A 13306-nucleotide genomic window follows, 5' to 3' on the forward strand; every position below is an offset into this window, starting at 1 on the left:
ATAGAATAGAATAGAATAGAATATAGAAATGGAATAGAATTAAGAATAGAATAGAATTAAGAATAGAATAGAATAGAAATAGAATAGAATTAAGAATAGAATAGAAATAGAAAAGAATAGAAATAGAAGAGAATTAAGAATAGAATAGAATAGAATAGAAATAGAATAGAAATAGAATAGAATAGAAATAGAAATAGAAATAGAAATAGAAATAGAATGGAATAGAATAGAATAGAATAGAATAGAATAGAATAGAATAGAATAGAATAGAATAGAATAGAATAGAAATAGAATAGAATGCTTGAGCAAGAGGTTGGACAAAAAGACCGAAATCTGAAACCTTTTGACAAGCCAAGACAATGGGGAAGCCAGATTCCAATTTAACAACTTCAGCGATTCACCTTAACAAAGGTGGCAAGAGAAATCGTACAATGGGGCAAAACTCACTGAACAAATTTCTCACTTAGCAACGTATCTTTTGGGCTCAATTGTGGTTGTAAGTTGAGGACTACCTCTATAGGGTTTCCCACCTAAGAGGAGGTTGGACCAGGGGTGAAATTTACTTACCTTCCTTACCGGTTCGCAAATGTGCGCACACCATCATCAATGCATGCGCAGAGGCTTAAAATGTGGGAAAAAAGTGTGTTGTCCATGCGGGTGGGCGGAGCCTCCCGTAGCCGCCGCTACTGGCTCGCCCGAACCGGATAGAACCGGCTGGATTTCACCCCTGGGTTGGACTAGATGATCTCAAAGGCCCCTATCAGCTCTATTCTAACAGACTGAGTCTGAACTCAACTGAACAGATATCATATCGTCGTCGTCTCTTTTACAGCCGGAGAAACTAGGGAGTATCTCTTCTGAGCCTGAACCATTACACAGCCGAGGGCTAGGCTGCCTCTTATCTAACCGTTCTCTAGGCAGAATCTCTTCGCTCCATCTCCCGGGCTTCTTTCCCGCCTACCATTCCAGAGGGGGGGGGATGCCAAGAACGTGGGGGCACAGCCCGGTGGCTTCCGGGAGGCCCCGTTATCGCCGCAAACAGGATAGACACATGCCGGAGCATAAACTCAGCATCTCGTGCAGACAAGAACAGAATGGCTTAGGACAGTGTTGGCGAACCTTTTCAGCCCCGAAGTGCCGAAACAGGAGTGCATACGCACACATGTGCATGTAGGTGCCGGAAATGGAAAAGCAGCTGCCCAGGGTGGCAGCTAGTTTTTGGCGCTTGCATGCGCACTGGCCACCTGGTATTTTGGTTTCTGGCACGCATGTGCGAACAAAGAGCAGCTGGCCGGTGTACATGTGCACGTCGGAAACTGGAAGAACAGCCGCCCGGCGCAGGTGTGCTAGCCGGGAAGATGATCTTCCGGTTTCCAGCGCCTGCGTACACACCGGCCACCTGGTCTCCCAATTTCTGGCACACATGCATGTGCCTTCATAAACTGCCTGATGTGCGTGCGTGCGTGCGCCGGAAACCGGAAGTTCATCGTCCCAGCTTGCGCATGTGCACCAGGAGGCTGCTGTTCCAGTTTCCGGTGCTCCCGAGTGCATAAAAACCAGCTGGCTGGCACGCCAGAACCCGGAAGAGAAATGGACAACGGCTCGCGTGCCCGGAGAACTAGCTCTGCGTGCCACTTCCGACAGGCGTGCCATAGGTTCACCATCATGGGTTTAGGATTTCACTTCTCCCGGAGCAAGAAGGGGGCAAAGAATGGATGGATCGGCACTGTGGATCGGACAATCCCTCCGTGTTAAGCCCGGATCCACTCCTGTCTTTACACCGATTCGCCTTTATCCCGGGTCCGGCTGAGAAGAATCAAGGGTAACCCCGGACGCACGGCGGGATCCGTGCGGTGCCGTGCCTGCAGGCACCAGCGGCGGGGCAGACGGGTGGAAGGGGGCCCTCCTTCGCTGAGCGTGTCGGAGCTCTCGTCGATGAAAGCTAGATTTTCTCCCGTGTAGTCAATCGGCCGTGGGGAAACGGCGTTGCAGGCGTTGAGCGGGGGCGTGTTTTGTGGCGGGGGCGAGGAATGTCCCGGGTACAGCATCGGGACGGGGGGCATCAGAGCCGGATGCTGCAAGAGGAAGGGAGGCGGCGGCGAAGACAGGGGGTTTTCCCCTTGTGGCAAGATGGCAGACGGTGACAGCGGCTTCCCTTTTAAGGAAGGTATGCGTGGCAATTTGTCCGGGAATGCCACGTTTGGGACACGGAGCTGCGATGCCACGTTGCCGGTCCAGGAGGCGGCGTGAGCTGTGAGATCTCCCATCTGCAGAAAAATAGGAAAATCAAGAAGGACCAAATAGCAAAATCTGCGAACTATAATTCCCAGAATTTTCCAGGCTGGGTTTTTACAAAAAAAATAAAATTAATCCTAAAAAATCTCGAATGCTTGAGCTCAAAATGGGAAGTTTGTGGCCAAAGGGAAGCCTGAACCCCACGGTTACAGGTAGTCCTCGACTTAACGACAGTTCGTTGAGCGGCCGTTTCAAAGTTACAACGGCACCGGGAAAAGGTGACTTATGACCGGGTTTCACACGTACGACCATTGCTGCAGCAGCACCGTGCTTGTGGGATCAAAATTCAGAGGCATGGCAACTGACTCACACTTATGACGGTGGTAGGGTCCTGGGATCACGTGATCCCATTTTGTGACTTTTTGACCAAGCCCGTGCGGAAGCCAGGTTGACTTAGCCACCGTGCTACTAACTTGACAACAGGCAGTGATTCACTTAACGGCGACAGCAAGAAAGGTTGTAAAAAGGGGGGCAAAAGTCACTTAACCAATGTCTCATTTAGCAACAAAAAGTTTGGGCTCGGACTACTGGTACTGGGGAGACTTTGTATGCTGACTTTATTGCATTTTTTATGGATTGCTTTGTTTTCTAGGGGGCTGGACTAGAAGACCTCCAAGGCCCCTTCCAACTCTGTTATTCTATTCTATTCTCTATTTTATTATCTACTTCTTATTTATTCTGTTCTGTTCTACTCTATTCTATTCTATTCTTTATTCTTCTATTCTATTTTCTATTTTCTATTCTCTAATTCTATTCTACTCTACTCTATTCTGTTCTGTTCTCTATTTTATTATCTACTTCTTATTTATTCTGTTGTTCTGTTCTGTTCTATTCTATTCTATTCTATTCTATTCTATTCTATTCTATTCTATTCTATTCTATTCTTTATTCTTCTATTCTATTTTCTATTCTCTAATTCTATTCTACTCTACTCTATTCTGTTCTGTTCTCTATTTTATTATCCACTTCTTATCCTATTCTATTCTTATTTATTCTATTCTTATTTATTCTATTCTCTATTTTATTATCTACTTCCTATTCTATTCTATTCTATTCTATTCTATTCTTCTATTCTATTCTATTCTATTATCTATTTTATTATCTACTTCCTATTCTATTCTATTCTATTCTATTCTTCTATTCTATTCTATTCTATTATCTATTTTATTATCTACTTATTCTATTCTATTCTTATTTATTCTATTATCTGTTTTATTATCTACATCTTATTCTATTCTATTCTATTCTATTATCTACATCTTATTCTATTCTTCTATTCTATTATCTATTTTATTATCTACTTATTTATTCTATTCTTTATTCTACTCTTATTTATTCTATTATCTATTTTATTATCTACATCTTATTCTATTCTATTCCATTCCATTCCATTCCATTCCATTCCATGCTCTATTTTGTTCTATATCCTACATTCTATTCCATTCCACATTCTATTCCACATTCTGTACTTTATTCTATTCTATTCTGTTTCCTATCCTAAACACTGTGCTAGTTAGAAACATCCAGCTAGCCCTGAATTTACGGTCCAAGCCATCCCAAAGGGGGCAGGCAAGCAAACTAGAGGCAACTTTCCGAGCTTCTAACTGGGTTTGTCTCTCTGCCTCCCCTTCGCCCATCAAGCGGGAGTCAGCGGGAGAGAAACAGCTTTCAATTAAGCCCGCTGATGAACGAGCGAGCGTGGGAACAAAATTAACACCATCTGGGGGGGGGGGGTGTGGTTGGAGTGGCAAAATGGCCCCGTGCCCAGCCGGCAGCCGTTCGAAGTGTCCGTGTGTTTGTCTCCGTGTCGATTCTGCAGCTAGGAAATTGCCAGCTGCCGTTTTTTAATTTAATTCCACCTTCTGCCACGAAGTTGGGATATCGGGCAGGTTAGAACTAACGCTCAGGGCCGTTAAGTGGGCCGAACGCAGCCATGAGAGCCGTAATCGAAGCATAAAAGGCGAGAAAACAAAACGTTTTTTAAAAAAAACACACACACACACAAAAAAAGGATTTGCAATTCCAATAAAAGAGAATATTTGTAGCTCGGGGATGAAAGGAGGAGTCGGTGAGGCTCTCTGAGCTTGGTGGTTTTCTTGCAGACGTTACACGACCCAGCTAGGGAACGTCATCAGTGCTAGAAGGGAGTGAGGATTGTGGAGAAGTGTCGGAGTCTGCATACGGGCAGGAATTTTCCTATCTTGGACGGCAAACCTCAGATAAGGAAAGTTACCTGCACAGCAGCAGGCCAGGAAATGGCAGTAGGAAAACAGTTACTATAAATCTATAGATAAGAGGAGCAAGAGAAGAGGAAGTGGGATATATGTTAGACTTTAACTATAGATAAATATTATAAGTGCTTAAGGAAGCAGTAAAGGTTAACCAAGGATGTTATGATTTTAGTTGCTTGGAAGACTTTTGTGAACCAATAAGATGCTGACAAGTAACAAACTATATAATGTCACTCTGTAAAGCAATAAACACCACATATATCCTCAACCTTTCTGTGTGTGGTCATTCAACAGAGAGGAGGAGGAGGAGGAGGAGGAGGAGGAGGAGGAGGAGGAGGAGGAGGAAAAGGAGGAAGACTGTGAGGTCCTTGGTGCTCTCTGAGCTTGGTCCCTTTCTTGTAGACGTTTCATGACCCAACTAGGGAACGTCATCAGTGGTATAGAAGGGAGTGAGGATTGTGGAGAGGAGGAGGAGGAGGAGGAGGAGGAGGAGGAGGAGGAGGAGGAGGAGGAGGAGGAGGAGGAGGAGGAGGAGGAGGAGGAGGAAAAGGAGGAAGACTGTGAGGTCCTTGGTGCTCTCTGAGCTTGGTCCCTTTCTTGTAGACGTTTCATGACCCAACTAGGGAACGTCATCAGTGGTATAGAAGGGAGTGAGGATTGTGGAGAGGAGGAGGAGGAGGAGGAGGAGGAGGAGGAGGAGGAGGAGGAGGAGGAGGAGGAGGAGGAGGAGGAGGAGGAAAAGGAGGAAGACTGTGAGGTCCTTGGTGCTCTCTGAGCTTGGTCCTTTTCTTACAGATCTTTCATGACCCAACTAGGCAACGTCATCAGTGGTATAGAAGGGAGTGAGGATTGTGGAGAGGAGGAGGAGGAGGAGGAAGAGGAGGAGGAGGAGGAGGAGGAGGAGGAGGAGGAGGAAGACTGTGAGGTCCTTGGTGTTCTTTGAGCTTCCTCCTTTTCTTACAGACCTTTCATGACCCAACTAGGGAACGTCATCAGTGATAGAAGGGAGTGAGGATTGTGGAGAGGAGGAGGAGGAGGAGGAGGAGGAGGAAGAGGAGGAGGAAGAAGAGGAGGAGGAGGAGGAGGAAAAGGACTGTGAGGTCCTTGGTGTTCTTTGAGCTTGGTCCTTTTCTTGTAGACGTTTCATGACCCAACTAGGTAGCATCATCAGTGCTAGAAGGGAGTGAGGATTGTGGAGAAGAAGAGGAGGAGGAGGAGGAGGAGGAAGAGGAGGAGAACTGGAACTGTGGAGTCCTGATGACGTTCCCTACCAAGGACTCCTCAGGATTTGCAATTTTCTATCTTTCCGTTCTTTTTCCCCTGATATTTTGTTTAACAGTGTGTGTGGGGTGGGTGGGGAGACAGGTGAGGTCAGAAATTTTGCTGAATTTGGCCCGAATTTGCTCGGGAACTCGGGAACATTTTAACGAGGCAAAAAAAAAAAGAAAAAGAAAAGCTTCCATCGTTTAGTCTAATGAAACTATTGACTTAATAATAATTTGAGAGACACGGAGGTCGGTTTTGTTTGTTCCGCTTTGGTGGCCCAATGCCATCGGCTTCCTCTGGGAGTTGCAAATCGAAATTTGGCGTCCCGGCTTTTTCCAATTTTGCCGGGATTAAAACGGAGAGGCTTTCCCGTGGCCTTGGGAAACGTGGCCTTCGGGGTTTTCTGAGGGGTTTGACGAGCCTTCCGAAGGCATCGAGTTTTGGGAGGGCAAAGTTGGGGCCGATCCCAGAAAGATCCGATTTTTCAAAAAGGAGCTGCTTTTCGGCCTTAGAAAGATTCACCTTTTCTGGGGGCGGGGGGTGGTTGTGGGTGTTGGGGTTGGTGGTCTCTGAGCTTGGTCCTTTTCTTGCAGACGTTTCATGACGCAACTAGGTTTCATCATCAGTGTTAGGCTGATTAGCACTGAGGATGTTACGTAGTTGGGTCATGAAACGTCTACAAGAAAAGGACCAAGCTCAGAGAGCACCAAGGACCTCACAGTCCTTTTCCTCCTCCTCCTCCTCCTCCTCCTCCTCTCCACAATCCTCACTCCCTTCTAGCACTGATGACGTTCCCTAGTTGGGTCATGAAACGTCTGCAAGAAAAGGACCAAGCTCAAAGAACACCAAGGACCTCACAGTCTTCCTCCTCCTCCTCCTCCTCCTCTTCTTCTTCTTCCTCCTCCTCCTCCTCCTCCTCTTCTCCACAATCCTCACTCCCTCCTACCACTGATGACATTCCCTAGTTGGGTCATGAAACGTCTACAAGAAAAGGACCAAGCTCAGAGAGCACCAAGGACCTCACAGTCCTTTTCCTCCTCCTCCTCCTCCTCCTCCTCCTCTCCACAATCCTCACTCCCTTCTAGCACTGATGACGTTCCCTAGTTGGGTCATGAAACGTCTGCAAGAAAAGGACCAAGCTCAAAGAACACCAAGGACCTCACAGTCTTCCTCCTCCTCCTCCTCCTCCTCTTCTTCTTCTTCCTCCTCCTCCTCCTCCTCCTCTTCTCCACAATCCTCACTCCCTCCTACCACTGATGACATTCCCTAGTTGGGTCATGAAACCTCTACAAGAAAAGGACCAAGCTCAAAGAGCACCAAGGACCTCAGTCCTTTTCCTCCTCCTCCTCCTCCTCCTCCTCTCCACAATCCTCACTCCCTTCTAGCACTGATGACGTTCCCTAGTTGGGTCATGAAACGTCTGCAAGAAAAGGACCAAGCTCAAAGAACACCAAGGACCTCACAGTCTTCCTCCTCCTCCTCCTCCTCCTCCTCCTCCTCCTCCTCCTCCTCCTCCTCCTCTTCTCCACAATCCTCACTCCCTCCTACCACTGATGACATTCCCTAGTTGGGTCATGAAACCTCTACAAGAAAAGGACCAAGCTCAAAGAGCACCAAGGACCTCAGTCCTTTTCCTCCTCCTCCTCCTCCTCCTCCTCTCCACAATCCTCACTCCCTTCTAGCACTGATGACGTTCCCTAGTTGGGTCATGAAACGTCTGCAAGAAAAGGACCAAGCTCAAAGAACACCAAGGACCTCACAGTCTTCCTCCTCCTCCTCCTCCTCCTCCTCCTCCTCCTCCTCCTCCTCCTCCTCTCCACAATCCTCACTCCCTTCTACCACTGACGTTCCCTAGTTGGGTCATGAAACGTCTACAAGAAACCATCCAAGCTCAGAGTGTCCAAGGAGGCCACACTCTTCTTCCTCAATTTGGGGGCTAGGGGGGGTCATTTCCAACACAGCCAGGCTGAAGCAACCCCCCCCCACACTTTTAAATAACTGGCGGGGGGAGGGGGTTGTAATTGCTTGTGGCAGGCTCACCTCCGCTCTCGTGCGCCTGGACAAAGCCTGCAACCAGTTGCCAATCATGGTCAGAATGGAAGCGAAGTAGGCCAGTCCCAGGAGAATCCAGACTATCACCAGCGGCTGGTACCAGAAATGAGCGCTGCTTCCCATGTTACCTGGCAGGTAGAATGCAGTGGAAGCTGGAGGTTCGCAACCTTTGCCCAACCCGCCAGAATGAGTCCATCTGCAATCCCAACTGCAACTCCCAGCATCCATCCCTCCTTCCTTCTTCTCATTCCCATTTCCTTCCTTCCTCCCTCCCTCCCTCTTTTCCTCTCACCTTCCTTCCTTTCTTCCTTCCCTCCCTTCCTTTCTTCCTTCCTTCCGACCTCCCTCTCTCCTTCCTTCTTCCCTCCCTCCCTCCCATTTTCCTTCCTTCCTTCCTCCTTCCCTCCCTCTCACCTCCCTTTCATCTCTCCCTCCCTCCCTCTCTCCTTTCTTCTTTCCTCCCTCCCTCCCTTCCTCTCACCTTCCTTTCTCCCTTCTCTTCCTTCCTCCCTCTCTCCTTCCTTCTTCCCTCCCTCCCTCCCTTTCTCCTTCCTTCCTTCCTCCCTCCCTCCCTTCCTCTCACCTTCCTTTCTTCCTTCTCTTCCTGCCTCCCTCTCTTCCTTCCTCCCTCCCTCTCCTTCCTTTCTTCTTTCCTCCCTCCCTCCCTTCCTCTCACCTTCCTTTCTTCCTTCTCTTCCTCCCTCCCCCTCTCCTTCCTCCCTCCCTCCCTCCCTCCCTTTCTCCTTCTTTCCTTCCTCCTTCCCTCCCTCTCACCTTCCTTCCTCCCTCCCTCCCTCCCTCCCTCTCCTTCCTTTCTTCTTTCCTCCCTCTCTCCCTTCCTCTCACCTTCCTTTCTTCCTTCTCTTCCTCCCTCCCTCTCTCCTTCCTTTCTTCCTTCCTCCCTCCCTCCCTCTCTCCTTCCTTCCTCCCTCCCTCCCTTTCTCCTTCTTTCCTTCCTCCCTCCCTCCCTCCCTCCCTCTCCTTCCTTTCTTCTTTCCTCCCTCTCTCCCTTCCTCTCACCTTCCTTTCTTCCTTCTCTTCCTCCCTCCCTCTCTCCTTCCTTCCTTCCTTCCTTCCTCCCTCCCTCCCTCCCCCCCTCTCTCCCTTCCCGAACCCTGGAATCCACCTGGCCCGCTTTGCCAAACAGACCCGTTTCTCCTCCGGGGGCTCTCACCTGCCACGTAGTCCCCAAAGCCCACCGTGGTCAAGGTGATGACCACGAAGTAGACGCTCTCCAGGAGGGTCCATCCTTCCACGTGTTGGAAAATGAGGGTGGGCAACGAGACGAAGAGCAGGCAGCCGATCAGGATGAAGAGCAAGGCCGAAAGGACGCGGACGATGGTGGGACTGACTTGCCATTTCTGCCGAAGAGAAAGTGGGGGGGGGGAGAAGAAACCCAGAAAGAGATGATGCATTGCAGCCCCTCTAGAGGTAGTCCTCGACTTACAACCGTGACCGTTCGAAGTTACGACGGCAGCGAAAAAAGGGACTTACGAGCCATTTTTCACCCTTATGACTGCCACTGATTCGTATTTATGATGGTCGTAGTGTCCCGGAGTTACGTAATCCCCTTTTGCGACCGACTGACAAGCCAAGTCAACGGGGGAAACCAGATTCACTTAACAACCTAATTTAACCGCTGCAATGATTCACTTAATAGCCGGATAACAGAGTCGGAAGGGACCTTGGAGGTCTTCTAGTCCAACCTCCTGCTTAGGCAGGAAACCCTCCACCACTTCAGACAAATGGTGATCCAACATCTTCTTAAAAACTCCCAGTGTTGGAGCATTCACAACTTCTGGTGGCAAGCAGTTCCACTGGCTAATTGTTCTATCTAACTGTCAGGAAATTTCTCCTAAGTTCTAAGTTGCTTCTATCCTTGGTTAGTTTCCACCCGTTGCTTCTTGTCCTGCCTTCGGGTGCTTTGGAAAATAGCTGGACTCCCTCTTCTTTGGGGCAGCCCCTGACGGTGGCAAAGATAGTTTGTAAAATGGGACAAAACTCACAACAACGGTCTCTCTCTCTTGGGCTCGACCACGGTCGTAGGCCGAGGACTGCCTATATATCATGCTTTTAATGAGGTGCTATTAAAAACGGGCAATTCCTGGAAGATAAAACGTAAACGGAACTCACCAGGAAAATATCTTCCACTTTTCCGATGCCTTTTCTGAGAGAGGATCCCAGCTGATCTCCGACCCCGGCAAGCAGCATCCCGAAAAGAGGAATTCCCACCAGGGCGTAAAAAATGCAGAAAAGCTGGCCGTATCTGGTCTTCGGAGAGATGTTTCCGAACCCTGTTGGACCACGGAAAGAAAAGCAGAGATGTCAACAAAAAAAGAGGAGGAAAAACCCCCCCCAAAAAACCCAAAAATCTTTGGCTTTCGTCCCAAAGAACACTTTCAATGGAGCCTCCAGCTTCAGCGGCAGTCTACCTCAAGCGACTTTTGTGGATCTGCCGCTCCAAAGAACCATCACTGCCATTGGAACAGATCAAAACGGCTTGATTTATTCGTGCCACATAATGCGATACTCTACCGGGAAGGGAGGGGGGAGATTTTTCAGGCAGTCCTCGAGTTAGAACTGTCTGTTTAGCGACCGTTCCCCATTACAACGGGCGCTGGAAAATGTAGGACCGGTCCTCGCCGTCACGCAACTGTTGCAATAATTCCCAGGGTCAGGGGGATATCAAAATTTTGCTGCTTGGCAACTGGCATGTACTTATGACAGTTGCTCGCGTCTGTTAGAGAATGGCTATTGCCTAACTGGTTGAGATGGCAATATATATAAACCATCAATGCATGTTTGCAGTCAAAATGTAATGTATAGCTTTAAGACTGCAGTGCTGTATTGCATCATACTCTATTCTGATTGGCTAGCTCTGTAGCCAACGTAGAGGAAGCTTGAATCATGGCTTATTATCCTTATTACATTATTATTGCTACCTCTGCTCCTCTCTGCCTGTTCTCTCTGCCTGATCACTGCTTGATCATTGCTACTTGTTGTTTTCTACTGTTTTACTGATCGTTTTACTGCTGTACTTGCTCCTGTTTGCAACTCCAAAAAGAACTGTTTTATTGCATATGACTACAACAACTGGTAAGAAGACTTAGTTCTTGGAATATCCCTGGATTGACAATTTAACTATCTTTATCTGTGTATGACCTGGATTGTTTATTGGACTTTGCTTTGCTTTTTCCTAAAAGTAAAAGAAGATCACAACTCAGTGGTGTCTGTGTATTGACAGTGCTTATTCACAATCACTCTCTGCCGTTTCTCATGTGCACAACCTTGCTACTCAAGGGTTACTCTGCGCATATTCCTTAACAGCGTCCCACCACCATTATTTTTTTTTTTTGATCTCGCCAGCCGGCTTCGGAACAAGGAAAGCCCGTGGAGGAAAAGCTAAATTCATTTAATGACCGCATGATCCACTTAAGAACTGCCGTGATTCATTTTAACAGCCGTGGGGGGGGGAAAAAGAATCATAAAAAAAAAAAATCAAGTGTGCACAACATAAGCCAAGTTCTTTAAACTATAAACTAAGCCACGTTTGCTGAACTTGTTCCCATCCCACAATTAGACCCATTGCACAGACCGTGAAACTGAGGCCACCCATTCATCAAATCACCCGCCCAGCCAAAACTTTCCATCCACCCCCTTGGGTACCAATGGTGGTGATGACAGTGCCGGCGAAGAAAAATGCACTGTCCATATCCCACCGAGAGGCGTTGGCGTTGCTACTGTTGACCGCTGGATCCACGCCGGCCCCCGTCGCCTCGTTTACTTGCTAGGAAGAAGGACGGAAAAAGAGGAATTACGGACGCTTTATAGCGCAAATGTCCCAGCCATGCGACGTAACTCAGTTGCTTCCTTCCACCGAGTTTCTCCCCCTCTCCCTCCGCAACTTCCTACGGTTCAGTTAACAGGTTTCCTGGTGGTGCCCCATCCACCGATTAAGCCGGTCAAATTTTACGTTTTTGAGCTCAGGCAAAGTTGAGGAGGATAATACAGGTACTTCTTGACTTACGATCATTTGTTTAATGACCTGTTCGAAGTTACGAAGGCACTGAAAAGAGAAGTGAGGGACTATCTGTATAATAACCCAAGCCGGGGGTGGGTGAGTGGGTTCTTGCTGATGATTTCCTGGCTGGGGGATTCTGGGACTTGAAGTCCATCCATCTGGAAGCTTCTAAGGTTGAGAAAAATGCTGATCTAGAGGCTAGGGGAATTCTGGGAATTGAAGTCCACCTATCTGGGAGTTTCTAAGGTTGAGAAACAAGATGGGGAATTCTGGGAGTTGAAGTCCATCCATCTTGAAGTTTCTATGGTTGAGAAACCCTGATCTAAGGCTGGGGGATTCTGGGAGTTGAAGTCCACCCATCTAAAAATGGCTGAGGTTGAGAAAAACACTGATCTAGAGGCTAGGGGAATTCTGGGAGTTGAAGTCCACCTCTCTGGGAGTTCCTAAGGTTGAGAAACAAGATGGGGAATTCTGGGAGTTGAAGTCCATCCATCTTGAAGTTTCTATGGTTGAAAAACCCTGATCTAGAGGCTGGGGGATTCTGGGAGTTGAAGTCCATCCACTTGGAAGCTTCTAAGGTTGAGAAACACTGATCTAAGACGGGGGATTCTGGGACTTGAAGTCCACCTAGCTAAAAATGGCTGAGGTTGAGAAAAACACTGATCTAAGACTGGGGGATTCTGGGAGTTGAAGTCCACCCATCTGGAAGTTTCTAAGGTTGAGAAACACTAATCTAGAGGCTGGTGGATTCTGGGACTTGAAGTCCACCTAGCTAAAAATGGCTGAGGTTGATAAAAACACTGATCTACAAGGTAGGGGAATTCTGGGAATTGAAGTTCTACCTATCTGGAAGTTTCTAAGTTTGAGAAACTTGGAAACAAGGTGGGGAATTCTGGGAGTTGAAGTCCAGTCATTTACAAATGGCTGAGGTTGAGAAAAACACTGATCTGCAAGATGGGGAATTCTGGGAGTGGAAGTCCGCCCACCTGGAAGCACCCGCTTACCTGGATCAACTCCTCCAGGTCTTCCACCGCCACGCACTCGTGGGCCTTCAAGAAGTGCTCCAGGTAGGCCTGGATCTTCACCTGTTGGACAGCTTCGTGGGGCTGCTCGAGCAGCCGGAAGACGACGGCGCCCATCACCAGGTAAAGCGCGACGATGGAGACCAGGGCCAAAACTGCCGTCCGGCGCATCACCGTACCGACTTCCGCGGGCAGCTGGCTCAAGATGGAGTCCTTGGAGATGTAGCAGACTATGGGCAGAGAGCGATGGAAGTCAACGGCTGGCGGATAACTCACTGCCAGAGGATGGGCAAAGAAGACGGGATAAGCGGGACTGACAACAAGACCCCCCCCCCAAAAAAAAAGGTTGGCTTTGGCCAAAAAGCAAAGCCACCGGTCTCGAAAAATGACGAATCTGGTCTTTGGGCTGCACGGAGCTT

The 13306-nt window shown here is 48.3% G+C and overlaps 1 protein-coding gene across 1 annotated transcript; it reads right to left on the reverse strand.

The window, feature by feature from the left end:
* Positions 1-225: 225 nt before the first annotated feature.
* KCNK4 (potassium two pore domain channel subfamily K member 4) lies at positions 226-13175 on the reverse strand. The gene is made up of 6 exons (XM_087880655.1): positions 12870-13175; positions 11511-11631; positions 9978-10138; positions 9019-9205; positions 7833-7972; positions 226-2267 (listed from the first exon to the last, which is right to left on the reverse strand). Exons 1-6 carry the CDS (start codon positions 13056-13058, stop codon positions 1776-1778), a joined length of 1290 nt encoding a protein of 429 aa, XP_087736781.1. The 5' UTR covers positions 13059-13175; the 3' UTR covers positions 226-1775.
* Between the last annotated feature and the right edge of the window lie 131 nt (positions 13176-13306).

The sequence above is a fragment of the Pantherophis guttatus genome, chromosome 18, assembly GCF_059756535.1.
Source record: "Pantherophis guttatus breed Tessera chromosome 18, ASM5975653v1, whole genome shotgun sequence".
Classification (NCBI taxonomy): Eukaryota; Metazoa; Chordata; class Lepidosauria; order Squamata; family Colubridae; genus Pantherophis; species Pantherophis guttatus.

What these genes read in the sequence shown, in the direction of transcription:
- KCNK4 (XM_087880655.1), bottom strand. Translation starts at nt 13,058, where the DNA reads ATGCGCCGGACGGCAGTTTTGGCCCTGGTCTCCATCGTCGCGCTTTAC. An exon ending in ACCTGGAGGAGTTGATCCAG is followed by an intron (nt 11,632 to 12,869) that starts GTAAGCGGGTGC and finishes CCTTCTTCCTAG; the next exon opens with CAAGTAAACGAGGCGACGGG. An exon ending in CCAGGCGCACGAGAGCGGAG is followed by an intron (nt 2,268 to 7,832) that starts GTGAGCCTGCCA and finishes ATTTTTCTGCAG; the next exon opens with ATGGGAGATCTCACAGCTCA.